The following is a 26,542-nucleotide window of genomic DNA, read 5'->3' as shown; positions in this document are numbered from 1 at the left end:
GATTTCTTCATAGCTCCGCTTAGCGGTATCATTTGTTCCCACATGGATGAGAAGAAGGGATACCTGTCAGTGGGCTTTATGAGTGCAGGCAACCCTTCAGTCATGTCTCTTATTCGTCCTCCCGGGAGACAGCATACCTGGCGAGTCCACAGGTCTTTGCGACATACTTGGGTTTCGATCCCATGCAGCAAGGAGTCTCCCACTACTACTACTCTTCTCTTCTTGTTGTAGGCCTTGGTTTCATCACCTCCGTTTGACTGACCTTCAGCCTCTTCCTCGCTGTTATGCGGGGTCCCCTGTAATTCTTCCTCTGCAGGCTGTCCTCCAGTCTCATCCTCAAGTACCTGGAAACAGTTCCACAGTTCCATTGCTTCTACTGGTGCCGAGTGTCTTCTAGTTCTTCTGCTCCTAACTGTCATCCTTTTCCAAGGAGTATCCTCTACTTAATTTTTCCTCACCTCAGCAGTTTCCTCTTCTGCCTCAGCTTCCTGTTGCTCTTCTAGCTTCTGTTTTTCGCTTTGCTGCTGTAGTTTCACTGTTCTGTCCAAGAACTGTTCGTGTTCTCTTATTCCCTGGAGGGTTGACAGTCGCCGCTCCAGTCCACTTACTTTTTCTTCCAGCAGCGCGATCAACTTGCAGTTGTTGCAGGTGTAGGCCATGTTGTTCTCAGGCAAGAAAACAAACATGGCACACAACTTGCAGGTCACCACCACTGGAGAGTCTTGTCCTTCCATAGTCCCTTTTCCCTTTTTGTGTCTAGCTTCCTGGTTGTTCTAGAGTAGCCTATGCCTGGTCCTCTACTCACTCTTTGCCTTTGTCTCCTTTGTCTCTTCTGCCACTGCAGCTCCCCTGGCCAGCTCTTCTTTGCTCTCCCTGTTTGCTCGCTCTGATTGCTTGCTCTCTGGGAGCTTGCTTGCTTCTGTAGTCCCTAGACCAGCTGGAGCAGCTTCCTCTGCCCTGCTCTGCTCTGTTCTGCTCAGCTGGGAGGCAGGAAACAGACTGAAGCTTCCTGCCCACTCAGCTTCTGGGAGTACTCAGCCCCCGCCATTAACTGAAGCTTTCAGGGGCACCTGGTGAGCTCACAGCCACTCAGCAGGAAAGGGACAGCCCTCTGGGCTTCCTCTAGCTTCCTCCAGCCCACTTACCTCTTTGCCTTTGTCTCCTTTGTCTCTTCTGCCACTGCAGCTCCCCTGGCCAACTCCTGTTTGCTCCCCGTGTTTGCTCGTTCTGATTGCTTGCTCTCTGGGAGCTTGCTTGCTTCTGTAGTCCCTAGACCAGCTGGAGCAGCTTCTTCTGCTCTGCTGATCTGGGAGGTGGGAAACAGACTGGGAGGCGGGAAAAGGACAGATTATTATTAAAAGCATTTCTAAACTGCACAGTGGTGTACCGTGAGTATAACCATAAATGGTCATACCACTACAAAAGACAATAAAAAGAGAACATAGTAATCATAAAACAATTTAAAAGGCAGCAAATACAGCAATGCAGACTTCTTAAAACACATGGGAAAACCAAAATAACTTAAAGGCATAACTTGAGAGTTTCAGGAAAGATCTGGCTGGTTTTGACAAAGAAAAGCACAAAATGCATCCTCTTGCACTAAAAACACAGCCACAGAACATGTCCCCAGGTTTTACGCAAGATTTTTCTGACTCTGCCTTCCTAATTCCTCATCTACTTGTCTCCCTGACCTTTGTCCTGCCCCCACAGATCCTCTAACCCATAGGCCCAATTGAAGTTTTTTCTGCCAGGCAAATTGATCTTTCACCTCCCTCACAGCAGGTGTGCTGATTGTCAACGTTCCATGGCGTCCACTCAACATATTAATGTTGTGAACATTTTGTAACACCATAGCTGCTCATCCAGTGGCTAACTGGGACCTTGGAGGCTGATGAAAGCCAGTGTACCAGGGTCAGTGAAGAGTAAACCTGCCCTGGACTCCTGTATAGGCCACAGAGAGATCTTTGGCTGTAAAAGTGTTCTGGTGATCCTTTACCTGACCTGGATTTTTACCTAAGCAAAATTCTGTTGGAATGGGGAGGGCTCATTGCTCCTTAGTAGCGTGCCCACTTCAGATGTGCAGTGTTCCAGCATCAGTCCATGACAGCTGTCGTTTAAAAGATCTCAGGATTGCTGGACTGGAGAAGAACTCCTCATGATACCTTGGAGAGCTGACGCCAATCAGAACAGGAAGAAGAGGGCAAGATGGACCATTGGATGGATCAGGCAACTTCATAAGTTAATTAATAGAAAAGCAAAGGAAGCAAAAAATAAAATGAAATGTTTTGACGAAACTTGAGCTAAGAATGGAAAGCCCATCTCTTTAAGAAACCAAATTGTACATCATGGAGCTCCTGCTCCTGCTTGTCACTATTTAGTGCCAGCAATCTGCTAGGGGAGGTACAGGATATGGCCATGACATGGTCTCAGCACAGAGAGAAGTCAGGATCCATGAAATGGGCAGTGAGGGTGGGGCATGGGAGTCCAGGGAGCAATGGAGGGGCTGCTAAGTAGGTTGTGGTAAGGCTGGTTTCAGAACAGCTTTGTTGGAGAAGTGCTTTTCCTTTGGTGGGACTTGAAGGAAGAGCATAAAAACATAAGAACACACTCGGGGCTTCTTCACACGGAGGTTTTATCCTGCTATTGAGACTTCTCATTCACAGAAGTTTACAAGTCCTTTTCATGATGTCGTCAACCACCAGGGCACACCCAGAGATATTTCCTGGTTATTCCATGTTAAATAGATCCAGAAATAATGAAGTATTGAAATATGTCAGATTGTTTCACTATTAAAACAGCCACTAGATGGCGTGGATTCACCGAGTTCTGTGGAACTTTGAAAAATAAAAACGTCCCCTCTCAGCAATCACGTGGTCGCTGCCTGGGTGCCCACGATAAATGTGGAAAGGCTCCACAATGGGAGGACTGTGGGTTTTTCTTTAATGTAAAGGCAGCCTTCGTGTCAAGAAGTGCTTCCAGGAGCATTGCTAGGCTTGGGCCCATGAGGCCCTGGCCTCAGATCTGTTTCCCAGGGCCCCAGGTCCATTCCACAGAGCCCTGGGTCTCCACTACTGTCAGTGGAAGGTTTTTTTTCTCAGCTTTAATTGCCAGCCAGGGGCTCATTTTCAAGTGCGATTGTAGCTGGGGAAGGAAAAACCTTCCCTTAAAATCTTCCCCTGCATGGCAATTATGCTTACAAAAAATGTTTTATTGGTTTGGGGTGATCTGGGTCAGGGTGCAAATTAACTAAAGAATTTATTTTATTTGAGATTATTTGGATGAGAAATTAATTGTCTGGTTTTGCCTCCTGTGAAATGTAAATAAATCCCAGTAATTATTTCTAAATTTGCATTGTTGTTGTTCAGTCGTTCAGTCGTGTCCGACTCTTCGTGACCCCATGGACCATAGCACGCCAGGCCTTCCTGTCCTGCGCTCTCTCCCGGAGCGTGCTCAAGTTCATATTCATTGCATCAGTGATGCTATCTAGCCATCTCATCCTCTGCCGTCCCCTTCTCCTTTTGCCTTCAGTCTTTCCCAGCATCAGGGTCTTTTCCAGGGAGTTTTCTCTTCGCATTAGGTGGCCAAAATATTGGAGCTTCAGCTTCAGTATCTGTCCTTCCAATGAGCAGTCAGGGTTGATTTCCTTTAGTATGGACTGATTGGACCTCCTTGCAGTCCAGGGGACTCGTAAGAGTCTTCTCCAGCACCACAGTTCGAAAGCATCAATTCTTCGGCGCTCAGCCTTCCTTATAGTCCAGCTCTCACAGCCATACATTACTACTGGGAAAACCATAGCTTTGATTAGACGGACCTTTGTCGGCAAGGTGATGTCTCTGCTTCTTACTATGCTGTCTAGGTGTGCCATAGCTTTCCTCCCAAGGAGCAAGCGTCTTTTAATTTCATGGCTACAGTCACCGTCTGCGGTGAACTTGGAGCCCAAGAAAGTAAAATCTGTCACTGCTTCTATTTCTTCCCCTTCTATATGCCAGGAAGTGATGGGGCCAGATGCCATGATCTTAGTTTTTTTAATGTTGAGTTTCAAACCAGCTTTTGCACTCTCCTCTTTCACCCTCAACAAGAGGCTCTTGAGATCCTCTTCGCTTTCTGCCATTAGGGTGGTATCGTCTGCATATCGGAGGTTGTTGATAATTCTCCCAGCAATCTTAATTCCGACCTCTGATTCATCCAACCCGGCATTTCTCATGATGTACTCTGCATATAAGTTAAATAAGCAGGGTGACAATATGCAGCCTTGTCGTACTCCTTTCCCAATTTTGAACCAATCGGTTGTTCCATGTCTGGTTCTGACTGTTGCTTCTTGACCCTTGTACAGGTTTCTCAGGAGACAGGTAAGGTGGTCTGGTACTCCCATCACTTTAAGAATTTGCCACAGTTTGTTGTGATCCACACAATCAAAGGCTTTAGCGTAGTCAATGAAGCAGAAATAGATGTTTTTCTGGAATTCTCTTGCTTTCTCCATGATCAAGCGAATGTTGGCGATTTGATCTCTAGTTCCTCTGCCTCTTCGAAACCCAGCTTGTACTTCCGGTAGTTCTCGGTTCGCATACTGCTGAAGCCTAGCTTGTAGGATTTTGAGCATCACCTTGCTGGCATGTGAAATGAGCGCAATTGTGCGGTAGTTTGAACACTCTTTGGCGTTGCCCTTCTTTGGAATTGGAATGTAAACTGACCTTTTCCAGTCTTGTGGCCACTGTTGAGTGTTCCAGATTTGTTGGCATATTGAATGCAGCACTTTAACAGCATCATCTTTTAGGATTTTAAATAGCTCAGCTGGAATACTGTCATCTCCGCTAGCTTTGTTGTTACTAATGCTTCCTAAGGCCCACTTGACTTCACTCTCTAGGATGTCCGGCTCAAGTTTAGTGACCGCACTATCATGGCTATCAGGGACATTCAGATCTTTCCTGTATAGTTCTTCTGTGTATTCTTGCCACCTCTTCTTAATCTCATCTGCTTCTGTGAGGTCCCTGCCTTCTTTGTCCTTGATCATGCCCGTCTTTGCAAAAAACGTTCCCTTGAGATCTCCAATTTTCTTGAAGAGATCTCTAGTCTTTCCCATTCTGTTGTTTTCCTCAATTTCTTTGCATTGTTCATTTAAGAAGGCCTTCTTGTCTCTCCTTGCTATTTTCTGGAACTCTGCATTCAGTTGGGTATATCTTCCCCTTTCTCCCTTGCTTTTCGCTTCCCTTCTTTCGTGAGCTACTTGTAAAGCCTCCTCAGACAGCCACTTTGCTTTCTTGCATTTCTTTTTCTTTGGGATGGATTTCGTTGCTGCCTCCTGAACAGTGTTACGGACCTCCGTCCATAGTTCCTCAGGCACTCTGTCTATCAGGTCTAATCCCTGAAATCTATTCCTCACCTCCACTGTATATTCATAAGGGATATGATTTAGGTCATACCTGAACGGTTTAGTGGTTTTCCCGACGTTCTTCAATTTAAGCCGAAATTTTGCAAGAAGCAGCTCATGATCTGAGCCACAGTCAGCTCCAGGTCTTGTTTTTACTGACTGTATGGAGCTTCTCCATCTTTGGCTGCAAAGGACATAATCAATCTGATTTCGATATTGACCATCTGGTGATGTCCATGTGTAGAGTCGCCTCTTGTGCTGTTGGAAAAGAGTGTTTGCTATGATCAGCATGTTCTCTTGGCAAAACTCTATTAGCTTTTGTCCTGCTTCATTTTGTACACCAAGACCATGCCTGCCTGTTATCCTGGTGATTTCTGGACTTCCTACTTTAGCATTCCAATCCCCTATGATGAAGAGGACATCTTTTTTTGGTGTTACTTCTAGAAGGTGTTGTAGGTCTTCATAGAACCGATCAACCTCAGCTTCTTTGGCCTCAGTGGTTGGGGCATAGACTTGAATTACTGTGATGTTGAATGGTTTGCCTTGGATTCGTACTGAGATCATTCTATCGTTTTTGAGATTGTACCCCAGTACTGCTTTTCCCACCCTTTTGTTGACTATGAGTGCTACTCCATTTCTTCTAAGGGATTCTTGCCCACAATAGTAGATATGATGGTCACCTGAATTAAATTCGCCCATTCCTGTCCATTTTAGTTCGCTGATTCCCAAGATGTCAATGTTCAATCTTGCCATCTCATGTTTGACCACCTCCAGCTTACCTTGATTCATTGATCTGACATTCCAGGTTCCTAAACAATATTGTTCTTTACAGCATCGGATTTTCTTTTCACCACCAGACACATCCACAGCTGAGTGTCCTTTCGGCTTTGGCCCAGCCACTTCACTCTTTCTGGCGCTACTTGGAAATACCCTCTGCTCTTCCCCAGTAGCATATTGGACACCTTCCGACCTGAGGGGCTCATCTTCCGGCATCATATCTTTTAGCCTTGTGATACGTTCCATGGGGTTTTCTTGGCAAGAATACTGGAGTGGGTTGCCATTTCCTTCTCCAGTGGACCACATTTTGTCAGAACTCTCTGCCATGACCTGTCCGTCTTGGGTGGCCCTGCACGGCATAGCTTATGGCTTCACTGAGTTACGCAAGCCCCTTCGCCACAACAAGGCAGTGATCCATGAAGGGGATCATTGCATATATAGAAATTTGCATATATAGATATAAATTAACATATGTAGTTTTTACGCAGATTTGTCTTCTGTGGGCCTGGGCCCCGAAGTGCCTAGTAATAGCCCTGCTTTGCAGGCAAAGGCGGCTTAGCGCTGCCTCCTAGAATACCTGTCTGATGACGCCTCTTCAGGTCCTTCCTCAAAAAACCCACCTTTTCCATGACGCCTTTGGCACAACCCTTTAGACTTCCGTCCTACAGTTTTTGCCTGTGACCATGAAATAAAGGCACATTCTTCTTCCCCCGCCTACCCTCAGGCCTCCATTTCCCTTCCCTTCCCTTCCCTTCCCTTCCCCTGTTGTCTCTCTGGTGCCTAATTTAGCTTTTCCGTTCCTTGCTGCAGTGACCTGGTCCTCTGGACCCCATCTTTCAACCTAATCTACCTCATAGGGCTATTGTGATAACATGAGATAAGTATGGCAAGGGGCTTTGAGCCAGGTGCTGCCCACCTCTCCATGGTTAATGTGCTTGAAAGGCTGCTGCACTTGGGTTTAACAGTCATCAGGTTTCCTCCAATTTCATTGTAGTGTCCTCAGGAAGAGGTAATGGGGTCCAGGATCCCATCCCAGATCCGGGTTCGACTGTGGCTCGGGCTAGGTGTGGATGAGAAGGAGTTCAACAAGTCAGCCGAGGGAAGGCTCTCTGTCTTTGCTGAAACGGTGAGCGCAACCCTCTTTTGGTTTAGTTGGGTTGGGACTTCAGTTCCAGTGTATTCAAGATTCCCGATCTGGGGCAGGGTGGGGCAAAGGGGGACAGTTTAAAGTTTGAATGACCTCAAATCAGTCTGAATGATAGTGCAAGGAAATTCAACACAGGAGAGCAAGCAAATAAATACAAACATAAGAGCAAATCTTACAACTGAAACTCAGTTTAATTTGTATTTAATAAAAATATTCTGTTTTCACATTTACATTTTTTTTTCAAGGAGGTCTTTAAATAATTACTTTTAGCCTTTTAACTTTTAATTGAAAAACATGGTTCTAGAAGTTAAGGTTATAAGGGGGTGCTGGTTTACTTTGTGGCCCACTGCCAGGAGAAGAGCGACGAGCCACCTTGACTTCCACCCGCAAACTAGCGGATGCGGCCTCCACTCGGCCACTCCAGAGCTCTCTGAACAATGAAACTCGCACAGCAAGTGCAGTTTGTAGCTCTGTGACGTGGGCAAATCCCTTTCCACTGGTGCCCTCACCACCCCATGAGAATGAGTTTCTGGCAACTGTGGCAGTCCCCAAAAGGGGAGGAGGGGAAGCATTCATATCCTTCCTGTTCTAGTGTCAGGGAGGAAAGGCCACCTCACTGCCCACTCCTGTTAGTATACAACACCTGAGTGCAACTCAGCAGTGCACACGTAAGCGTTACATTACCTTGTACCTTTTATTGTTTATTTATTTATTTATTTATTTATTGCATTTATACCCCGCCTTTTTTCCTCTTGCAAGGAACCCAAGGCGGCTTACATTATCCTCCTCCTCTCCATTTTATCCTCACAACAACAACCCTGTGAGGTAGGTTGGGCTGAGAGTGTGTGACTGGCCCAAAGTCACCCAGTGAGCTTCCATGGCCACGTGGGGACTAGAACCCGGATCTCCCAGCTCCTAGCCCAACACTCTTGCCACTACACCACACTGGCTCTCATAAAACAATTTAAACAATTGTTTAAACAATTTCAGAGCTTTAGGGGACCCTGTGGGTCAGGTGCCCTCCGCTTTGGGGGTTGCATCGCCGTCTCACTCCTTTCCTGCCTGAAACCTCCCCCCCCTCTTTCTCTCCTGCGGCTCAGTACGAAAATCAGACCAAGCTGGCCTTGGTTGGGAACTGGGGCACAACTGGCCTGACCTACCCCAAGTACTCGGATGTCACCGGCAAGATTAAACTGCCCAAGGACAGTTTCAGGCCCTCCACCGGCTGGGCCTGGGCTGGAGAATGGTTTGTCAGCCCTGAGAAGACGTGAGTAAATGACCCTGCCATCTTGTGAGACTCTTGTTACCCTTCCCTCAGCATGTTGCTGCCTTTCAGAACTAGAGCAGGCCCGGCGGTTCCATTGTTCAGGCCAAGGTTAAGTCAGCTGCATGCCTTGGCCTGCTGCCCTGGGGCTGTCCCCTCTCCCAGGCACTTGCGGCTCCAGCAGATGGTTCGCTCTCTGTTCCCAGCCACCATGCCTGTGTGGGATTTATAGGCGCCGCCTCATCAGGAGTCCTGGGAAACGTATGATGCCCCTGGGATGCAGGAAAAGTGATGACAGAACGGAAGAGGCGGAGGCCAGGAGCACCTGACAGGACTTCCAGAACACCAGAATTTAGGGCCCACGGGAAAGTGGGGGAAATGACAGTAGGGTGAAAAAGAGAAAGAAACAAGGCAGCCTTCCTCAACCCGGCGCCCTCCAAATGCGGTGGACTATAACTCCCATCACCACAGCTAGTATGACCATGCTGGGCAGGGATGATGGGAGCTGTAGTTCAACATATCTGGAGGGCACCAAGTTGGGGAAGGTTGAAACAAGGTATCTCTTGGTGTGGATTGGTGAACAGGCAATGGGCTGAAGCAGATTAAAACTTTTTGAATAACCAACAAGACATAGGAATCCGCCTTACACTATGTCAGACCCTTGGGGGGCTTCTGGATGAGGCTTGTATGGTGCAGTCACCCTGCCTCATTCATGGAATTTTACAGGGTCCTTTTGATTGGTCGTGCTAGCAGCTACCTGTCTGGAAGCACCCTTGGTCCATCTAGCTCACTGTTGTCCCACCGACTGCGAGGGGTCTCCAAGGCTTCACACAGGGGCCTTTCGTAGCTCTTCCTGAAGATGTCCAAATTGAACCAGGAACTGTCTGCATACAAGGGCCTCTGCCCCTGAACTTCTGGCGTTTCCCCTTAAGAATAAAACCTGATAGTGGAAGAAGTTGGGCAGTAGTTGGGATGAAGGGCATGGAGAAATGTTTGTCCAAACACATGTAACAGACTATGTGATAAGAGTTAGTGCCTGTTTTGCGATGTACGATCTGTCAGGAAAAGCACTGGGAAAAGCAGCGTCAGGCTTGGGCGTGGAATTACGTGTGGACGTTTCTGAGCTAACCGTTTAGACAGAGATGCAAAATCCTTTTGAGAACTTTCTCATATCTTATGGGTTTATTTATTTATTTATTTACTACTGCATGAACAGTTGCAACCTGTCCTGGCTATACACTCATGTTCAGCAATGTCACAGATACAAGGAACAGCAATTCTCATGCTGGTGACCACCAGGTTTCTGCATGAAACTGTGGCTTGTGGATTATGTATTCATGCAAGCCAAGCCCAGGAATGTTGCCCATATTTGTCTTGATAAAAAGGGTTCTGTGTGAATCATCCTCTCTGCCACAAGGGGTGGGATGTCAAGGCCCTGGTTCTAGACTGGAAACAGCTGTATTAAAAGATGGCTTTTTCTCGAAAGGGAGCAATAGAATTCTCTCCAAATCCTTTCCCCTTTCCCCTACACAACCCACTGCACACAGGCTACTGTATGATGTGGATGCTGGTCACATGAGCTTCGTGGAGGAAGTTTTTGAGAATCAAGTACGACTTCCTGGTGGTCAGTGGATCCACATGCCTGAGGCCTACACAGATGTGGTGAGGAATTGCCTCTTTGATTGTTTTCACCGCAATGGTGGGATTTGGTATTAGTGAATTGTGAACTCCATCTCTTACATCATTCCTTGGAGGGGACATGGTGGAGAAGGAGGGAAGACCTCACTGGATTCTCTCCTTCCTTTCAGAATGGGGAGAAGATTCTGCCCAAGGATGAGATTGAGTGTCCCCTAGGATGGAAATGGGAAGATGTGGAGTGGGACACAGATCTCAACAGAGCTGTTGACGAGAGAGGTATTTGGGGGTGGAGGGGCTTTCTTCACATTTCCCTTCAGTCCCTTTTTACTCTGCCCTCTTCACCCTATGGAAAGCAGCAGTTGATCCTCTCCAGCCCTACAACATTCAGGTTCCACCGTGGCCTGAAGTGTTCAGTCCACTTGTGTGGGATTTTGGTGGGATGGTAGGGCAGGGTTCATGGACTAATCTTCCATCTTTTGGGCTTTGGCTGGTGTGGATGTAAGCATCATTCCTGAGGCATAACTGGTTTTACCCAACTGCCAGTCCAAAACCTTTGTCAGCGGATCTCTTGTTCTCATAACTTAAGTCAGGGCTGTTATCTTAAGGGGACAAATCTGAGAAAACAGGCCCCATTTATCTGGGTAAGGGACACCATGTGCCTCACCTCTTGGGTCAGTCAGGGGTCACTGTGTTCCCTAAAAACCTGTGAATTCTACTCACCAAAGATTAAAAAGACTCTGCAGTTTCTTTGTTCTTTAAATGCATCGTCAAGTATCTGGAAGCAAACGAGGCGTTAGTCAAGAGCAGCTTGCCCCAACCTGGGCTCTTCCAGATATTTTGGATTACAATTCCCAGGATTCCTGACCCCTGGCCATGCTGGCTGGGGCTGATGGAAGTTGAAGTCCAAAACAGCTGGAGGGCACCAGGCTGGGGAAGGCTTCTCAAGAGCCTCTGACCCTCTTGGGAGATGTTGTTTTTTTTTCAGCATGTGTGTCAGCCACTGCTTCACTTCTTGAACGAGTAAGATCAGGTATTGAAGTCAGCTCAGAAGCTGGCTACTTTGCAGTTCAAGTTTACATTCTTCTAATTGTGTTGTGATATTCCTAACATTATGTGCGATGTTCCAGTAATGGGTGCAGTTGGCTCTAGTAATTATATATATATTTATATATATATATATATATATATATATATAGAGAGAGAGAGAGAGAGAGAGAGAGGGATGGATGGATATGGATTAAAGCTTTGGTGTTAGCACATTAATGCTTAACATTTATTGTGCTATAAATTACCAGCATGGCTTTATGTTCTTTAAGTGTTCTTTGAAATCCAAACATTTTGAAACTGTAAACTTCGGGGGTCAGTTTTCAGAATGCTACTTCAGCCAACCAAGACGAAAGAGCATCAGATGCTCCCTGCTTCCACTGAGCAGCTAAATGCAAAAATGGGGTCACACCTTTTATTATACCCCAGCGCTTTTCTGCCTTTCTCCCTGAGGCTGGGAATATGGCATCACCATCCCACCTGACCACAAGCCCAAGTGTTGGGTGCCAGCGGAGAAGATGTACCACACGAATCGCCGCAGGCGTTGGGTGAGGCTCCGCAGGAGAGATCTTGCACAGATGGAGGCCCTGAAAAAGGTATGTGGCGTGTGCACAAGTGCGAGAGAAGTGCATGTTGATGTACAACATTCTGCCTTGCCTCAAGTTTCGCGCAGACCCTCAAAGAAGGCCCCGAATGGGAACCCCCGAGTTTCACCTTTCCTGCATCTGCATGGCCAGTGAGGTGCCTCTTCAATCCCATCCCTACAGCTTAATCTCCTAACTGGGCCTCTCCCCAGCCCCTGCCTTGTCTGCCTGACAAAGACTGTGTATAGGCAACAAGCATTCGAAGGTAATACAATGATTATCTGAACAAACACTTGCTTTATCTCCTCCACTACTGTCTGGACTCAAACAGATTTTGCAAATTTTTGTAGCATTGAACATCCTAGGAATCCAGCTGTGTGTATTCTGCCAAAGAGCTTTTTTTAGAGTCTGCACACAGGCAATCCAAATGTTGTGTTCAAGGTCACTCTGGCTGCTTTTCTCCATTAGGGTTTGCGGGGGGCATTTTAAGGAGACTGTTGGCAATTGGCCTCTTGTACCCCTCCTGCCTGCTTGTCTTCTGTCCAGCCTAAAGCCTCCTGCAGCTGCTTTGAATGAAAAAAGGCCCCGCGGGGGGGGGGGGGGATGATGAGGCACTGCAGGTAGCATGTAGTTTGTCCCAAAGGCGAGTGGGGCGAACAGGAGGCAAAGACGGCCTTGTTGGCGGAGCCTGATGGCCACGTTCTGTCGGCAGTGCTCTGGGTCTGCTCTAGGTGTCTCCCTTGGTCAACAAATGCCTCCAGCACTCGAGAAACTCCTGGAAGTTTAGTTCTGCTGCCCTAAACTTTTAAGAGAGACCTGTGGAGATGGTGCTGATGGGGAGCAAGGAGGTGCAGTGAGGGTCACCCTGGTGGAGACTCACCACTGGGATGCAAATTCCCTTCTGGTTTATGTGTTTTCTGACAGCTGCGGTGGCAGCTCCACTGTGGACCCCTTCATGGCCACAAGAGAAATGTGGGCAGCTGGTTGGCCACTGTGTGAACAGAATGCTGGACTAGACAGACCCTGGGTCTGATCCAGCAGGGTGCTTCTTAGGTTCTTATGGTTGCTGCTGTTTGACCCTGAGAGAGGCCTGTCCCAAGAAAAGCTGTATTCGGGCACCAACCGTGTAAGCAAATTAAGTACGTGTAACTGAAATATACGTACACATCTTTGTCCCTGTTCACTTCCATCTCTTTCGTCTGTTGTCTCCCCTTGTTGAATTTTAGACTGTAAGCCCCTTGGGGCAGGGACCTGTTCTCTTGCCCTCTGTAAAGCAGGAAGTGGACAGACTTCAGGCATGTGGGATCTCTTTTGTTTGGGTCATTTTTACTCGGACAAGGGGTCCACCAAATAGAGCCAGGGGCACAATAGTGGCTTGGAGCTGGGCGGGGTGATGGTGGTGGTGGTTGCACTGGCACTTTGAATTAAGGAACAGGGTGCTTCTGAGCACAGGGGTCAGCCCAGGAATTTGTGTTCCATATCAGAACTGAGCTTGCCATCTTTTCACATGAAAGTACACTCCCGGATCCCCCAGATTTCTTTGTTTCAGCAGCTTAATTTAGAATGGAAAAATAGGATTTCAGTGGCTGTTCTTGTTAAACCATTGGGAGTCGGAAACCCTGGGGGATCTACTGCAAACTGTGCAAAGATCTACCAGTAGATGTAGATCTACCTTTGGCCCACTCCTGCTGCAGAACGTTGTGCAGGCTGATGGTGCTTTGCTGTTATTGTTGTTTCTTCTTCAGCATTCAAAGGGAGGAGCTGTGTGTCCTAGTGCAGAAATCTGAAACACCATCTTTTGAGGATTGGAAATCATGTTTAATGTTCCCATGAGCCCATGTTCCCATGAGCCCTCCAACTTTTGAGATTCCACCCACAGAGTTCCAAAGGGCTAGGCACCTGCCTTTGTTTAAAAGAAACAGATAATCAGGATGTTGCTCAGGGCAACTAAAAATAATGCAGTATTAAAGCACTGTTAGACCTTGACTGGAGAGTCCTGGGTTTAAATCCCCAGTCAGCTATGGAGCTCTTGTCATTCATCTCTCAGCCTAACCTGCCTCACAGGTTTGTTGTGAGGATAAATGGGAATGAGTGAGGAAACCATTGAGGATGTCACTCTGAGGAAGGGTGGGATGAAAATGAAATTTGAAAATGTAAAAATACTGCAGCAAAAACAAAGTTCTTGGTGTTCAAACTAATCAGCTTTGTGCTGGTGGGCAAAGTTCACCATTTTGGAATTGCCAGTGGTAGAAATTGAACTGGGTATGACCCCTCCCCCCGGCATTCCTTTTGACAGACTTGAGAGAAGCATCATGCCCACGGTTTGTGTTACATTCAGTCAATATTCCTCAGTGCAATGACTTCAGCTCTTCCTGAAGTAATCAGGCCTCGGCCTGTCCAGAGACTGCCAAAGAAAATACTAGGTGTTGTGGGCAACTCTGTAGGAGGTGTGTTGAGTCACTGCTGGGCTAACAACCCAAGAAGAGCTTGGCTACCTCTGTACCTCAAATGAACTGCGAGAGCAAGGTCTTCCGTGTGGGTGGGCCATCCATGTTTCCTCAGGCCTGGCTGTGAGAAAGTGGAGATGCCAAAAGAGATCTGGAGGAGGGAGGTTTGTCCTCACTAGAAGCCACCCTGGGTGAGCAAATTTTGCTCAAAGAGCAAGTGGTAAAGGATCCACTGAGACATTAACCCATTTGAGCCCCTGTTTATTTCCATGTGGCTCATGTGGGAGACATTCCCACAGGATTGTGCCTCAGGTTGGGTCATATTAGCAGTTGCTGTGTATATAAAAGAATGCCAGAAAGAGGAGAAGGAACTTTTAACATATACACTGAAAATAGGACCCAAAGCAAAAACATATTTGGTACAAAAATCCTCAAGCAAATTATTCTGATTCAGAGTCCTGCCAAAATGTGGATTTCATAATGAGAATCTTTAGAATATAGCTACAAATTTTAAGAGGTGTGAAATATTGGATATGGCAAGTTCATTGCACGAAAAATAACACACACACACACACACATGTATACACCTAAGTGTTCCTTTAAAACTATTCACATATCAGCATAAAGGAGCAGTACAAAGAGTTTAAGTGTCAGGAGATCACCTTAAGCTTAAACATAAAGTAATGCGCTTCCTAACCATAAGGACAATTGGGGCACCCACTTAGGGGGCAGGTTATAGAATCTCCTGCACTGGTGGGTTTCTTGGATGTATTATTGGTTCCTTATTGCCTTTGGTGTTGTTTTTTCTGATCCCTCTTCCAAAATAGCGTTTTCTTGTCTTTACAGGACACTGCAACTTACAAATGTTCCCTTTCCCTCTTCTTCCCTGCAGTTCAAACAGGAGGAGTTTGAAGGGGAGGGCTGGGAATATGCCTCCCTCTTTGGCTGGAAGTTCCACATGAAATACCGCAAGACCGATTCCTTCCGCCGCCGGCGCTGGAGACGTCGGATGGAGCCCCTTGAGCAGACGGGTGCAGCAGCTGTGTTTGCATTGGAAGGTGCCCTGGTAGGTCCTCCACATTGTTTCTCCCACCACTATCAGTTGCTGCCCCCACGTATTTTCAGATGGAGGGGCTGTGACAAGGGCAGGCAAAGGACAAACAGGAAGGGGTTCAGGGCCAGCTAAAGTGGCACCACCGCCACCCCTGTGTCCTTCCTTGCCTCTCCCCTGCAGTGTGCAATTCCAGCCACGTCTGAAGCAGAACTCCCTGGGGGAAACATGGTTGTCTATATCCTTGCAAGAACTCAGAAAGAGCAAAATTCTCCTTGGCAGAAGTTTAATGGGGCCATAGACAGATTATGCTGGGGCCATAGACAGCCATACCCAAATCCAGGCCTGGGATTGACCGTTTTCCAGCCTGCCTGTTGTTGATTTTGATTGGGCGCTTGAGGTGGGCCGGAACACTTCAGCTGGTTCTGGAGCATCACAGGAACGAGATCCGGTGAAGAGCCAGGCAAGAGCAGCTGGTCTGGCAAGTAGCTAGTATTATATGCCAGGCCTGGCCAATCCAAAGGCTTCCCCTCCTATGCTGCTGGGTGTGGAGGGCTTAACTGGTGGTGAAGTTTGAGCTGCCATTTTAACTTCCCACAATGCTCTGGAGTGATGCAACCTCGGGAGCACTGTGGGAAGTTAAAATGGTGGCTCAGACCCAGCCATCTGGTGCTGGTGCCCCGGGGCGTGCATCAATGCAGCGGGGGCCCTGCCAAGGGGATTGGCACCAGCAGTGTCGCGCAGGCAGGCCTTGTAGGGAGGCAGCACCAGGACTTCGTGCTGACGTTATGTGCCACCCCTCCTCCCCTCCCCACTTCAGAGTTCCCTGCTCCCTCTGAGCTTAGCTGCAATCCCCACACTAGCTGGGGAGAAATGAATTTTCCCAGCAGTGATGTATTGTTCCCTATTGCAATGCAAAGTATTTTGGGGCTTGGGCAGCAATGGGCAATTAGGACCCATTTGATTGACAAAAGCCCTGCTCCTGGTGGAGATGGAAAGGGCTGGAACTGGGTTGCTGAGATCGGCTGCCTGCTACTTGGACTCTCCTTGGGGGTGTGGCTGTGGGGACCGTCGCGAGGAGGGCCTGCACGCCAGGATCGACCACTGCGCCACTGTCCAGCGCTGCACACCCCTTTTGCCTTCTGCGCCTGAAAAGAGCTCCAAGGCCTGAGCATGCCACAGCCCGTGGCAGCACCCTAAGCCAAGCCTCAGCCAGCACGGTTCCTGGTTCAAGACCCAGGATCCCTGACATTCTGCAGTCATCCCCAGTTCAGATGACCTCATTCCAGGGGAAGTCAGGGCCACCTGCCCCACATGTTTTTCTAGCAGTTATAAATGCTGCTGGAATCGAGGCTGCCATTAGAAAGCCTGGCTCAAAGGCTCGCTCTCAGCCCCCCCCCCCATGCGCCACCCCTGCCCTACCCCATTCCCACATTTATTTTCTTAACTAATATGCTGGCTTTCTTAAGACATTGGATTTCATAATCTCCTGGCTTTTCAAGGAGCTGATGGGAACCAAAGAGTTCCAGCACAAAGGCTCTATTATACTTTCCCTCCCTCCGCCTCTGGATTTTCCTTCTTTATGCTACATTTTGTCCTTCCCTTCTTTTTTGACATTTGGATCAAGTTTTAAACGAGTTAATATATAAAAGTTAGTCATGTGGTTGTGTGTGTGTGTTTAAAAATAAAATAAAATACTTTTTGTATATTCTTATGCACGTTGAGAACTGGCCAAGTTTCCCTGCCGTATAATCTTGACTACAAGCTCTGAGAATAGCTCTGTGGCGTGTGCCTCAGAACTAGGTTTTGAAGCCGTTTATGGCCTGGGGATGGCCACCTTGGGTGGCAAATTTAGCTAAGGGCTGTAATTGTTTACTTTACAGGGAAATGCCACCATGAGGCGATTCTTTTGTCATTGATTCATTCTTCTGACTGTGTTCCTCCTGTTACCAAATACCGGAGGTTTGGCTAGGGGATTGCAAAGAGCTCTCAAAGGATCTCTCCAAACTGGGAGAATGGGTATCCAAATGGCAAATGCGGTCCAAAGTAAGCAAGCGTAAAGGGATGCACGTTGAGGCAAAAAATTGTAACTTCGCATATAGGCTGATGGGATCTGAGCTAGCGGCGACCAACCAAGAAAGAGATCTTGGGGTTGTTGTGGACAGCTCGATGAAGATGTCAACCCAGTGTGGGCTTCCTGTAAAAAATGGCAAACTCCATGTTAGGCATAATTAGAAAAGGGATTGAGAATAAAACTGCCAACATCATACTGCCCCTATACAAATCTATGGTGTGGCCACACTTGGAATACTGTGTACAGGTCTGGTCATCGCACCTAAGAAGGATATTGTAGAGCTGGAAAAGATGCAGAAAAGGGCAGCCAAAATTATCAAGGGACTGGAGCATCTCCCCTATGAGGGAAGGTTACAACAGCTGGGATTGTTTAGCTTGGAAAAAAAAGGCACATAGGGGGAGATATGATAGCAGTGTACAACATGATGCATGGTGTAGGAAAAGTGGATAGGGAGACTTTATTCTGCCCCTCTCATAACACTAGAACCCAGTGGGGTCATCCCATGAAGCTGAATGGTGGGAGATTCAGGACAGGTAAAAGGAAGGACTGGTCCACACAATGAATGCACCTAATTCACAGCACATGATTAAACTGTGGAATTCACTGCCACAAGATGTAGTGGTGGCCACCAATGTGGATGGCTGTAAAGGGGATTAGACAAATTCATGGAGGAGGAGAAGGCTACCAATGGCTACTCATCACGGTGGCTGCATTCTGCCTCCAGGAAGCCTCTGAGTCCCAGTTGCTGGGGAGCATGAGTGGGAATGGTCTCATGTGATGTCCTGCTTGGAGGCTCCCTGGGGGCATCTGGCTGGCCACTGTGTGCACAGAGTGCTAGCCTAGAGTGGCCTTGGCCTGATCCAGCAGGGCTCTGCTTAAGCTAATATGTTCTTGCTGAAGATGGCTTTTTAGCAAATAAGGTGGCACATGCATGTTAATAAATAGATAACTGGCAGGCACCCCTGCGACTTGAATGCTGGTGTGGGCTTGACACTGCAACGACCTCAGGTCATGCGGAGCTCCGAGTGCTCAGGCCACAGCATGGGCCGCTTGACTGGCTTGTGCTAGGGCCTTTGTTGCAGTACCTAATGCAGGGGAAGTGCGGGGGGGGGGGGCTCACTCCTGTCCCAGCAGGAGGTGAACTATGGAAAGGTTAGGAAATGACAGCAGCGTTTAGTGCCGTCTCGTTCGGCTGGCTTTCAACTGCCAGCTTGAGCCGGGACGTTTTACAGAGGACTTTTAAGAGCTCCAGTCCAGCTCTGGTTTCATGTTCATTAGGTAGTAAACAGGATGGGGCGGCAGCCAGGCCTGCTACTGTGATGGCAGCTGGGGAATGAAAAGAGACTTCAGCCTTACTCTGGCGGTGTGGGGCCTTGGGAAGGCTGCTCCCCCTTTCCCCACTCCCAGTTTTGGGATTCTGGAGTAGACGTCTCCGCTTATAATCCTGCACATGGGGGGCCTTTTTGCAATTCTTTAGGTGTGATGGTGATGGAAGCACTCTGTTTGTGCACAGAGGTGCTCTTATTTTCAAAAGAGGTCTGAGCTGATATGTGTTAAGGGGAATATAAGCACAGGTTCACTATCAAGGCATCACACTCTGGAAAATCACCACTGTCCCAAGGATTGCTGGCATAACAAAAGCAGGCTGGGAGATGAACCTGAGAGGGAGTAAGGAAGAAGCCAGGGCGTTGCATCCTTGCAGCAGCCTGAGAGGGACTTGGGGGATGTCCAGCTCCTGCAGTCCAGATGTCCAGAGGTAGCAAGAAAATACGCAAGTGGCGTATTCAGGTTGCTGGAGCACCTTCCATATAAGGGAAGTGTTCAAAGCTTTTTAGTTTAGAGGAAAAAAAAGGATGACTAAGCGGGGAACATGATGGAGCTTTAGGAAATGGTGCATGGTGTGGAGAAAGGGGAGGCGGGGAGAGAGAGAGAGAGACAGAGACAGACAGAGACAGACAGAGAGAGACAGAGAGGTTTTTCCTAGATACTGGGACTTGGGGGTCATGGAATGAAACTGACGGGCATGAGATCTAGGAGAGGCCAAAGACAGTCCTTCACACAACCCACAGTGAATGTATGGAACTGGTGGCCCCCAGGTGTGTTGCAAGTCACTGTGCTGGCTTTAAAAAGGAAGTGGACACATTTTTGGAGGAGGGGAGGCCCACCACACTGATTGGTCGGGATGGCCGTGTGTTGCTGGCTGCGGGGGAGTGACACTGACAGAGGCTTGAAGCGGGGTGGCTGTTTTCTGAGCAGGGTTGCTGAAGCCCTTTCAGCCTGAGGGCCAAATTCAGCTTTGGAGAAGCTCTTGGGGGCCGCATTCCAGGGGTGGGCAAAGGGGCGGAAGGCAAAGGGGGCGGGGTCAACGTGCGGAAGAATTACTTTTCATGCCAGGAACTCGGGCCTCCGGAGAGGCATTTCAACCTTTCAGAATGGGGGAAAAAAGGCACAAAAGCTGGGAAACCACTAAGCAATTGGTGTGTGTGTGGGGGTGGCCCTCTGGGGAATTGGGCCCCCTTGAAGGCCAGATTTGGGCCCCAGGCCTGAGGCCTCACTCCTTTTGCAAAAAGCCAAAGGTGGCGGTGTGAGCGGTGTCCTTTTGCGTTGCGTCTGCACACTCATTTCTTTTGGCTCATTGTTTTTAGCCAAACCAGGTTTTGGAAATATTTCAGAAACCCCAAACCCATGAACAGAGATGATACTGGTGTGAGTGTGCACCACGCACAACAATGCCTGTCTCACACCACCTCCAGTGCTCTGCTTTGGGCAAAGACTCTTTCCTCCCACCTGCTACCTGATCCTTGAAACAGCAAGCCCTGGTGACTGAACTCAGGACCTTCTGCAAGCAAAAGATGCATTTGGCCACTGAGCTATGATTCCTCCCTAAAGAACTATTTGTCTTTTGCCAAAGCCTCTGGTTACACAGAGGCATGTTAGGACAAAAATCAATGGACAAAACTTCCTTTGCAAATATAAAAATGTAGTTAGCCGTGCCGAACTGTTCTTCATTGGCTGAGTGTGTCTCCTTCGTTGTCTGAGCATCATGCTGCTGGATTGCACATTATCCCGTGTGTAGTACACATACCTTAGCAGGTGACTTCTGCCCCCAGCCAGGCTCCCTGACCAGACCTAATGGCGCAAAACGGACTTTTTGAAGAGTTGGGCCCTGTGCTGAATTCCCAAGCACAGTAGGTCATCCTGGGTCATTGCCAGACTCTTCGTAACTTGGGATTAGTGGGTTCCATCCCTGTGGTTCCACAGCTTTTTGCTGAATACTTTTGTAAATGGCTTGGCCAGATTTTCTGGTTTTGGGAGACTCCTGCCTTTTCCAGTGCTCCTGGGCTTCCTCTTGAAAGTCCATCTTGACCTCGGGGACTGAGCCAAGGACTTCGCTTTTGGCTCTGTGTCTCATTCCCCATCCTGAAAAAGCTGCCAGTGTTCCGGCTCTTTAAAATAACTCTGTGCTCCTGCTCTGTGTTAGGCTCCCAGAGGAGGTGGTGGTACTGGGCAAGTTCCTAACCAGGGCGCTTGCCTTCCATTTTATCTGGAGGTGTGTCCCTGCATGCAAATATTTTGGTCTGGCACGTCTCTCATTTCTAGCACACATTTAGCAAAATAACAACCCAGACTTAGTTAAATCAACTCTATTGGGTTGTGTATCTTTTGCTTGTGGCAAGCAATGGGGAAAAGAGGGTGTGAATTTCAAGGCCAGGAAACTCAAAGCCCCACTTTGGCACATATGAGACTCTCAGGGTAGTATCCAATGTCAGTTCTACTTAGAGTAGACCCACTTAAATGAATGGGACTTAAGTTACTCATGACTAACTTAGGTCCCATTCATTTCAATGGGTGTACTCTAAGTAGGACTGACATTGGATACTACCCTCAGTGATAGCATCCAATGACTTGTCCAAGTCAAATTCTGTGCCAGATATCAGATTTTGCGTACAATTCTGTAAGCACCCAGTCACAGAAGACAAGCAGATGATCCCTTTGGGAATTCAAAGGGAGGAGGCAGGAAAAATGAACCATTCAGATGTGAGCCCAAGTTTGGCAGGCAGGTTGGTTTGAAAGGAACCATCAAGGCATCAGCTGTCAAGGGAAGGCAATTGCTGAGAGCTTGTGGCCAAGAAGGGGCCGTGTTTAAAGAAGCCATGTATAGTCTTAAGTTTCACCAACTGCAGCCTGCTTTGACATCTTCCCCTGGTGTTGCCTACCTTCTTACTCGTTCCACCACTGCTGAAATTTCCTGACTAATGTTATTGCTGATTAAGCCTGTCTGAGAGCTGAGCTTGCTAGATCAAAGCAACACACGCTGCCACATAGGTCAGATGAGCTTTTGCTACAAAGAGTTTTGCTTTCATTGAGCAAGCCCTCCTCCTGAACCTTAATGTACACACTATACTGAACCCAGTGTGCTCAATCAAAGCAGAGCCTTTTGTACCCACTACTGATTAATCACAATTAAGATAAAAATTACTACACCTCAGCTGCTTGTTAGCTGAGGTCTAAGTCTTTCAAACAGATCTCCCAGATGATGTATAGGTTTAAATTTGCAAACTGAGCTGAAGCTTTTAATCTGCTGCTCAACTCCACAGTGTGAAAGTTTAAGAATAAGACCTGAGTGAATGAAAACACTGTAATATTCAGGCTGTTTTTTCTTGTTTCACCCTGGAAAACCAACCAGAGCCTGAGAAATGCATCCAGGAACACTGAAAAGCAGGGAGTTTTCTCCTCCTACCTTGGCCTGGGAGTACACCTGAAGGATGATTCAGACATGCATTCAGACATGCATCTATCTGTTGAAAAGCATTGTGCTTGAGGTGATACAAATGTTCCACCTGTAATGGCTAATTCTGTCAGGGCTGGAGCGAGCAAGCATGTTTGGAACCCTCCCTTGAGTGATGTCAGGTGGAGATGATCCTATTGTCAGGTTTCCTGATCCCCCCAGCAGACACGCTCAGGCAATCTGACACTGGACACCCAAAGTGAGATTTCTTTATTGCAGGGAATCCCATGGCAAAAGCTTAATGGTCACACTCTTCAGAAATCATACAGCTGATGGTCAGTAGCTATAGGCTCTAGGTAATTCCAGAACAGTCCAAAGCTAAACACTACTACCGTGACTGAGATCTTCAACATGGTTTTTCTATTGCCATCTCTACGGTTCTGAACACAAGGGAAGGGACTCTGGATTCCTGGATACATAACCCTGGCAATCCTTTCACGGGGCTCCAACCCCAGACATGGAAAGGGAATGATTCCTGGAATGAACCCATCAGGCAATCAGGGGATAACTTCTTGAAAGGCCTAACAACCCACACCCATAGAGAGTCCAACTTTGAATCTTTTATTGATAACTCCAGGCTACATGGTCAATGCCCATCAAGATCAAGGGAAGGGCTTACCCACACACGCAAGGAGTTCCAGGCCACCACTTTTGCATGGGCAACTCCACGCTGCATGAGTTCTGGCAGAGGGAAGTCCAAAAGTCGTAGATCAAACCCAGCCTGCTGTACACTGAGCTGACTGCAAACACAGACACACAATCCACAGTGACGAGAGTTCAAGTCTATTAAAAGCCTCACAGTACTTTTCATGGCATGTCCTTAACAATCCAGAGTTCCAGTCTATGTGCAGAGTGCTTCCAGAAGCCCAGACGATGATGGACCCAAACACAGAAGGCTTCGGGCAATGAAGACGAGATGTTCCGAGCAAAGGCTCTTCGCCTTTGCATCGGCTTAAAAGGGGAGGCATGACTGTAGGACACCCCCTCCGGACCCCTTGACAGACAGGGGCCTTTCGCCCTTCAGCCAGGTCGCTGTCTGAACAGGGCGGCACTGCTCAGCGCTCCGGCAGTGACGCTTCAACCTGGGCGACCCTTCGGCAAACCCCACCCTGCCTCTGCTGGTCCTCACGGACCGCTTCCAGCCTCCCTGCCTGCCAAGGCCAGGCCAGCAGGCGGACAGGGAGTTGGGCGGCTCCGCCGGCTCTGCTCTGAGAACGCTGACAGAGACAAGCTCACACCGACTGACATCCCAGAGGCTGAATAGGCCCAGGCCCTTCCAGGCGACTGCTAATCAAATCCTGGCTATAACCCACAAGGCCCACTGCAGTACTGAAGCTGGGCCCTGACACCTATGTTCTACCACCAACTTCTGGCTAAAGGAAAGAACTGCATGGTAAACACCCAGGTAAGCCAAGAAGCATCTGGAGCAGCAATAGGCCAGCATGGGTCATTTGGTAAGGCCTGACCCCCTATGGAAGCTTCCAGTCAAATTTATTGTCTGGTCTACCATGAGCAAGAGGGGAACGCTACGCCTGTCCTTTGACACAGACTAGTCCTCGCTTTTGGTGCATCAAGAATTTCCTTGCTCCCAGGCCGTATCGCTTCCCCTCTGAGAGCTTCACACGCGTGAGTCTTCATCACTCGTCTTGTGACTGATGAGGAATGAGTGCACATGCATGTATTTATCCTTGGATCCAGAGGGTGATCATTCCTTGACTCAGGTTCTAGGTGTTGACACAACTGCAAAGTAGAACAATAGAGAGCAGAAGTAGAAAGCACAAAGGAGATTGAAGACCAAATAGGAGAGGGTGCAGGTCTGTTTGGCTGCCTCTCTGCACCATTCATGCTTTCGTGAAGCAGAGCCAACTGGGAAGGTGGCTAAGCATGGGGCCAGCGCCAGATGATGCAGAATATGCTGTGGAAAGCACAGTGGAGCTGTTCACGTGGCTCCTGTGAAGTTCACGAGGGACAATGGAACTTGGGTCTTCAAGAAAATGCAGCCAGAGGAAATATTTGGGGGCAAAAAACCAGGATGCAAGGGGAGGGAGGGGTGGGGGTTAAAGGAAATTTTGACGACAGCTTTTAAATAATTTCCACAATACCTAATTATCCGAAATTGATGGAACCGCCAAGCCCAGCATTTCCTCTACAGCAATAGGATGGTAATGGCTATTCCTGATGTGGAGTTTCTGGAGAAATAGCCGGACCACCTGAGTTCGTGACACGTTCTCTGGGCCCAGGCAGGCCTGGGGTGTCTGGAAATTCCATCCTGGATGTGCTTCCCAGGCCGTCGCCAAACATCTGAGGGTTGCAAATATTGGAAGGTTGGGTTTGTGTTAATCCAGGAAGTGTGATCATCTCATTGAGCCCCTGTTTCCTGCAGCCAAATGTTTCACCCCAATTGCCACAATTAGGAGGTGATAAAAGGCTTTTGCATGAAGCCCTTGCATCTGGGGACAGGAGGGAGGCTAAAAGCGCTACTGCGAGTTCCCTTTCAAGTCAGGTTTTGTGGCATTGGGCACCCCATTAACAGAGGTTATACTCCATTAATTTTATTGGCCAAGGGTTTTAGGGGAAAAGGTTTAACAGCGAGTGCTCTGAGCTCCCTTTATAACAGGGCTCACTAAAGGCCTATTGGTTTTGATGAGCGGAGTTGTGGGGTGGTGGTGGTGGAGAGTACTAGGCCTTCCCACCCACCAAAACCAGTGTTCCCAGTATGTATTATTATTATTATTACTACATTTATGTCCTGCTTTTTTCCTCTTGCAAGAAACTCAAGCGGCTTACGTTGTCCTCCTCTTCTTTGTATCCTCACAACAACCCAGTGACTGGCCCAAAGTCACCCAGTGAGTTACATAGCTAAGTGGAGACTAGAACCTGGATCTCTCAAGTCCCAGGCCAAAACTCAGCTTGGTCGAAGATTGTGCTCTGCCCCACTGATCTCCACTGTGGGGCAACCACATGTTATTTGCAAATCATAGAATCCTAGAGCTGGAGAGGGTGTTGGAGGCCATCTAGTCCACCCTCTTCCTTCTCGATTCAGATAATCCAGAGCTGGAGCATCTGTCAATAGATGCTTGTCCAGTATCTACTTGAAGATCTCCAGCGAGAGAGGCCCCACCACCTCCTCAGTCGACATTTGAAAGTGACATGTACTTTGCCCCTGAGAATCCATCCTGTTCCTGTTTGTGGGTAGAGGGTGATGGAATGGTAGACATTTTGGCAGTGGAGGCTGGTGGCTCTGATGTCAGTGGGGTGGTGAATCTGCTCTGGGTTTCAGTCAGAACCAGTCAGAACACTAAAGGAGCTGTCCGTGGTGCTGGGTAGCTCCTTTAGAGTTCTGACTGGTTCTGACTGAAACCCGGGGCGGATTCACTGCTCCACTGACATTGGAGCCACAAGCCTCCACTGCATTATGGTATACACATGCAGTGAATGAAGACACAAAAGTGCTAGATCCGGGCAGAATAGCAGAGGGTTTCTACTGCTGCAGAAAAACTAGCAGAGGTTTGGAAGGAGGGCGCTCCACTTCCCTCCCCAAAATCCATCAAAATCATTGCAGGCCAAAATGTAACTGATTTCTCCTTTAGGGTGGAGTGACAGACGACAAGGGTGACGATGGCAAATCGGTGTCAACACTCAACTTTGGTGTGAATCGACCAACCATTTCTTGCATATTTGACTGTAAGTGACCTCGTGCTGTTGAGAAAAAAAAAGGGATCTAATTTTGCTTCTTAGCACAAGAACAGGGCCGAAACTGGAAAGGTGTCATGTTTGCACCTGACATGAGTGATGAAATGGCTCCAGTGGTCATGGCGGCTGAGGATGATGGGAATTGTAGTCCCATACATAGGTTAGGAAAGCTGTGACTGGTCTTGTCATTCTAAGAAACCGTGCCTTGCAGGTTGCCCTTAGTGCAAGCTTGGTTTTGAGACCCAGGCATTAACTCAGGTGCTCCGTGTTTGTTTGTTATTCTGTTGTTTTGCTTCTCATCTCTCCCTTTTTGCATTGAAGATGGAAACAGATACCACCTGCGTTGCTACATCTATCAAGCGAGAGATCTGATCGCCATGGACAAAGACAGTTTTTCAGGTAAGCTGGAGTGGGCAGCCTCTTCAGCTGAGTGGCTTCCTTGGAGCTTGACATGCAGGTGAGGGTACTGTGAAGCACAGATAGCTCAGCATCACATCTGGGATAAGAGGAGGTCTTGCCACTGCTTCCCAAAAGCACGCCAGCCCTGAGGAGACTTAGCTAAGGAAGGCAGATGAGCAGACCAGTTCCCATCTGCACATGAACAGAAGTGGCAAGCGGAGTTGTGTGTGCTTTTGCTCTGCGCATGCAAGATGATGGCAGGGGCAG

General features: G+C 48.1%; 1 protein-coding gene across 1 annotated transcript in view; it reads left to right on the top strand.

Moving 5' to 3' along the window:
• DYSF (dysferlin) overlaps positions 1-26,542 on the top strand; it is a 186,796-nt gene that overhangs the window by 76,830 nt on the left and 83,424 nt on the right. Inside the window, exons 24-31 of the mRNA XM_084855234.1 lie at positions 7,140-7,271; positions 8,393-8,559; positions 10,104-10,218; positions 10,365-10,470; positions 11,692-11,834; positions 15,162-15,335; positions 25,774-25,867; positions 26,198-26,275. Coding sequence (XP_084711360.1) covers positions 7,140-7,271; positions 8,393-8,559; positions 10,104-10,218; positions 10,365-10,470; positions 11,692-11,834; positions 15,162-15,335; positions 25,774-25,867; positions 26,198-26,275 — 1,009 coding nt within the window. The remainder of the gene's footprint in view (positions 1-7,139; positions 7,272-8,392; positions 8,560-10,103; positions 10,219-10,364; positions 10,471-11,691; positions 11,835-15,161; positions 15,336-25,773; positions 25,868-26,197; positions 26,276-26,542) is intronic.

This window comes from Heloderma suspectum, chromosome 5, assembly GCF_057233095.1.
Source record: "Heloderma suspectum isolate Gila_16-S chromosome 5, 16-S_ref, whole genome shotgun sequence".
NCBI classification, from domain to species: Eukaryota; Metazoa; Chordata; class Lepidosauria; order Squamata; family Helodermatidae; genus Heloderma; species Heloderma suspectum.
This window is presented reverse-complemented; position numbering and strand designations above follow the sequence as displayed.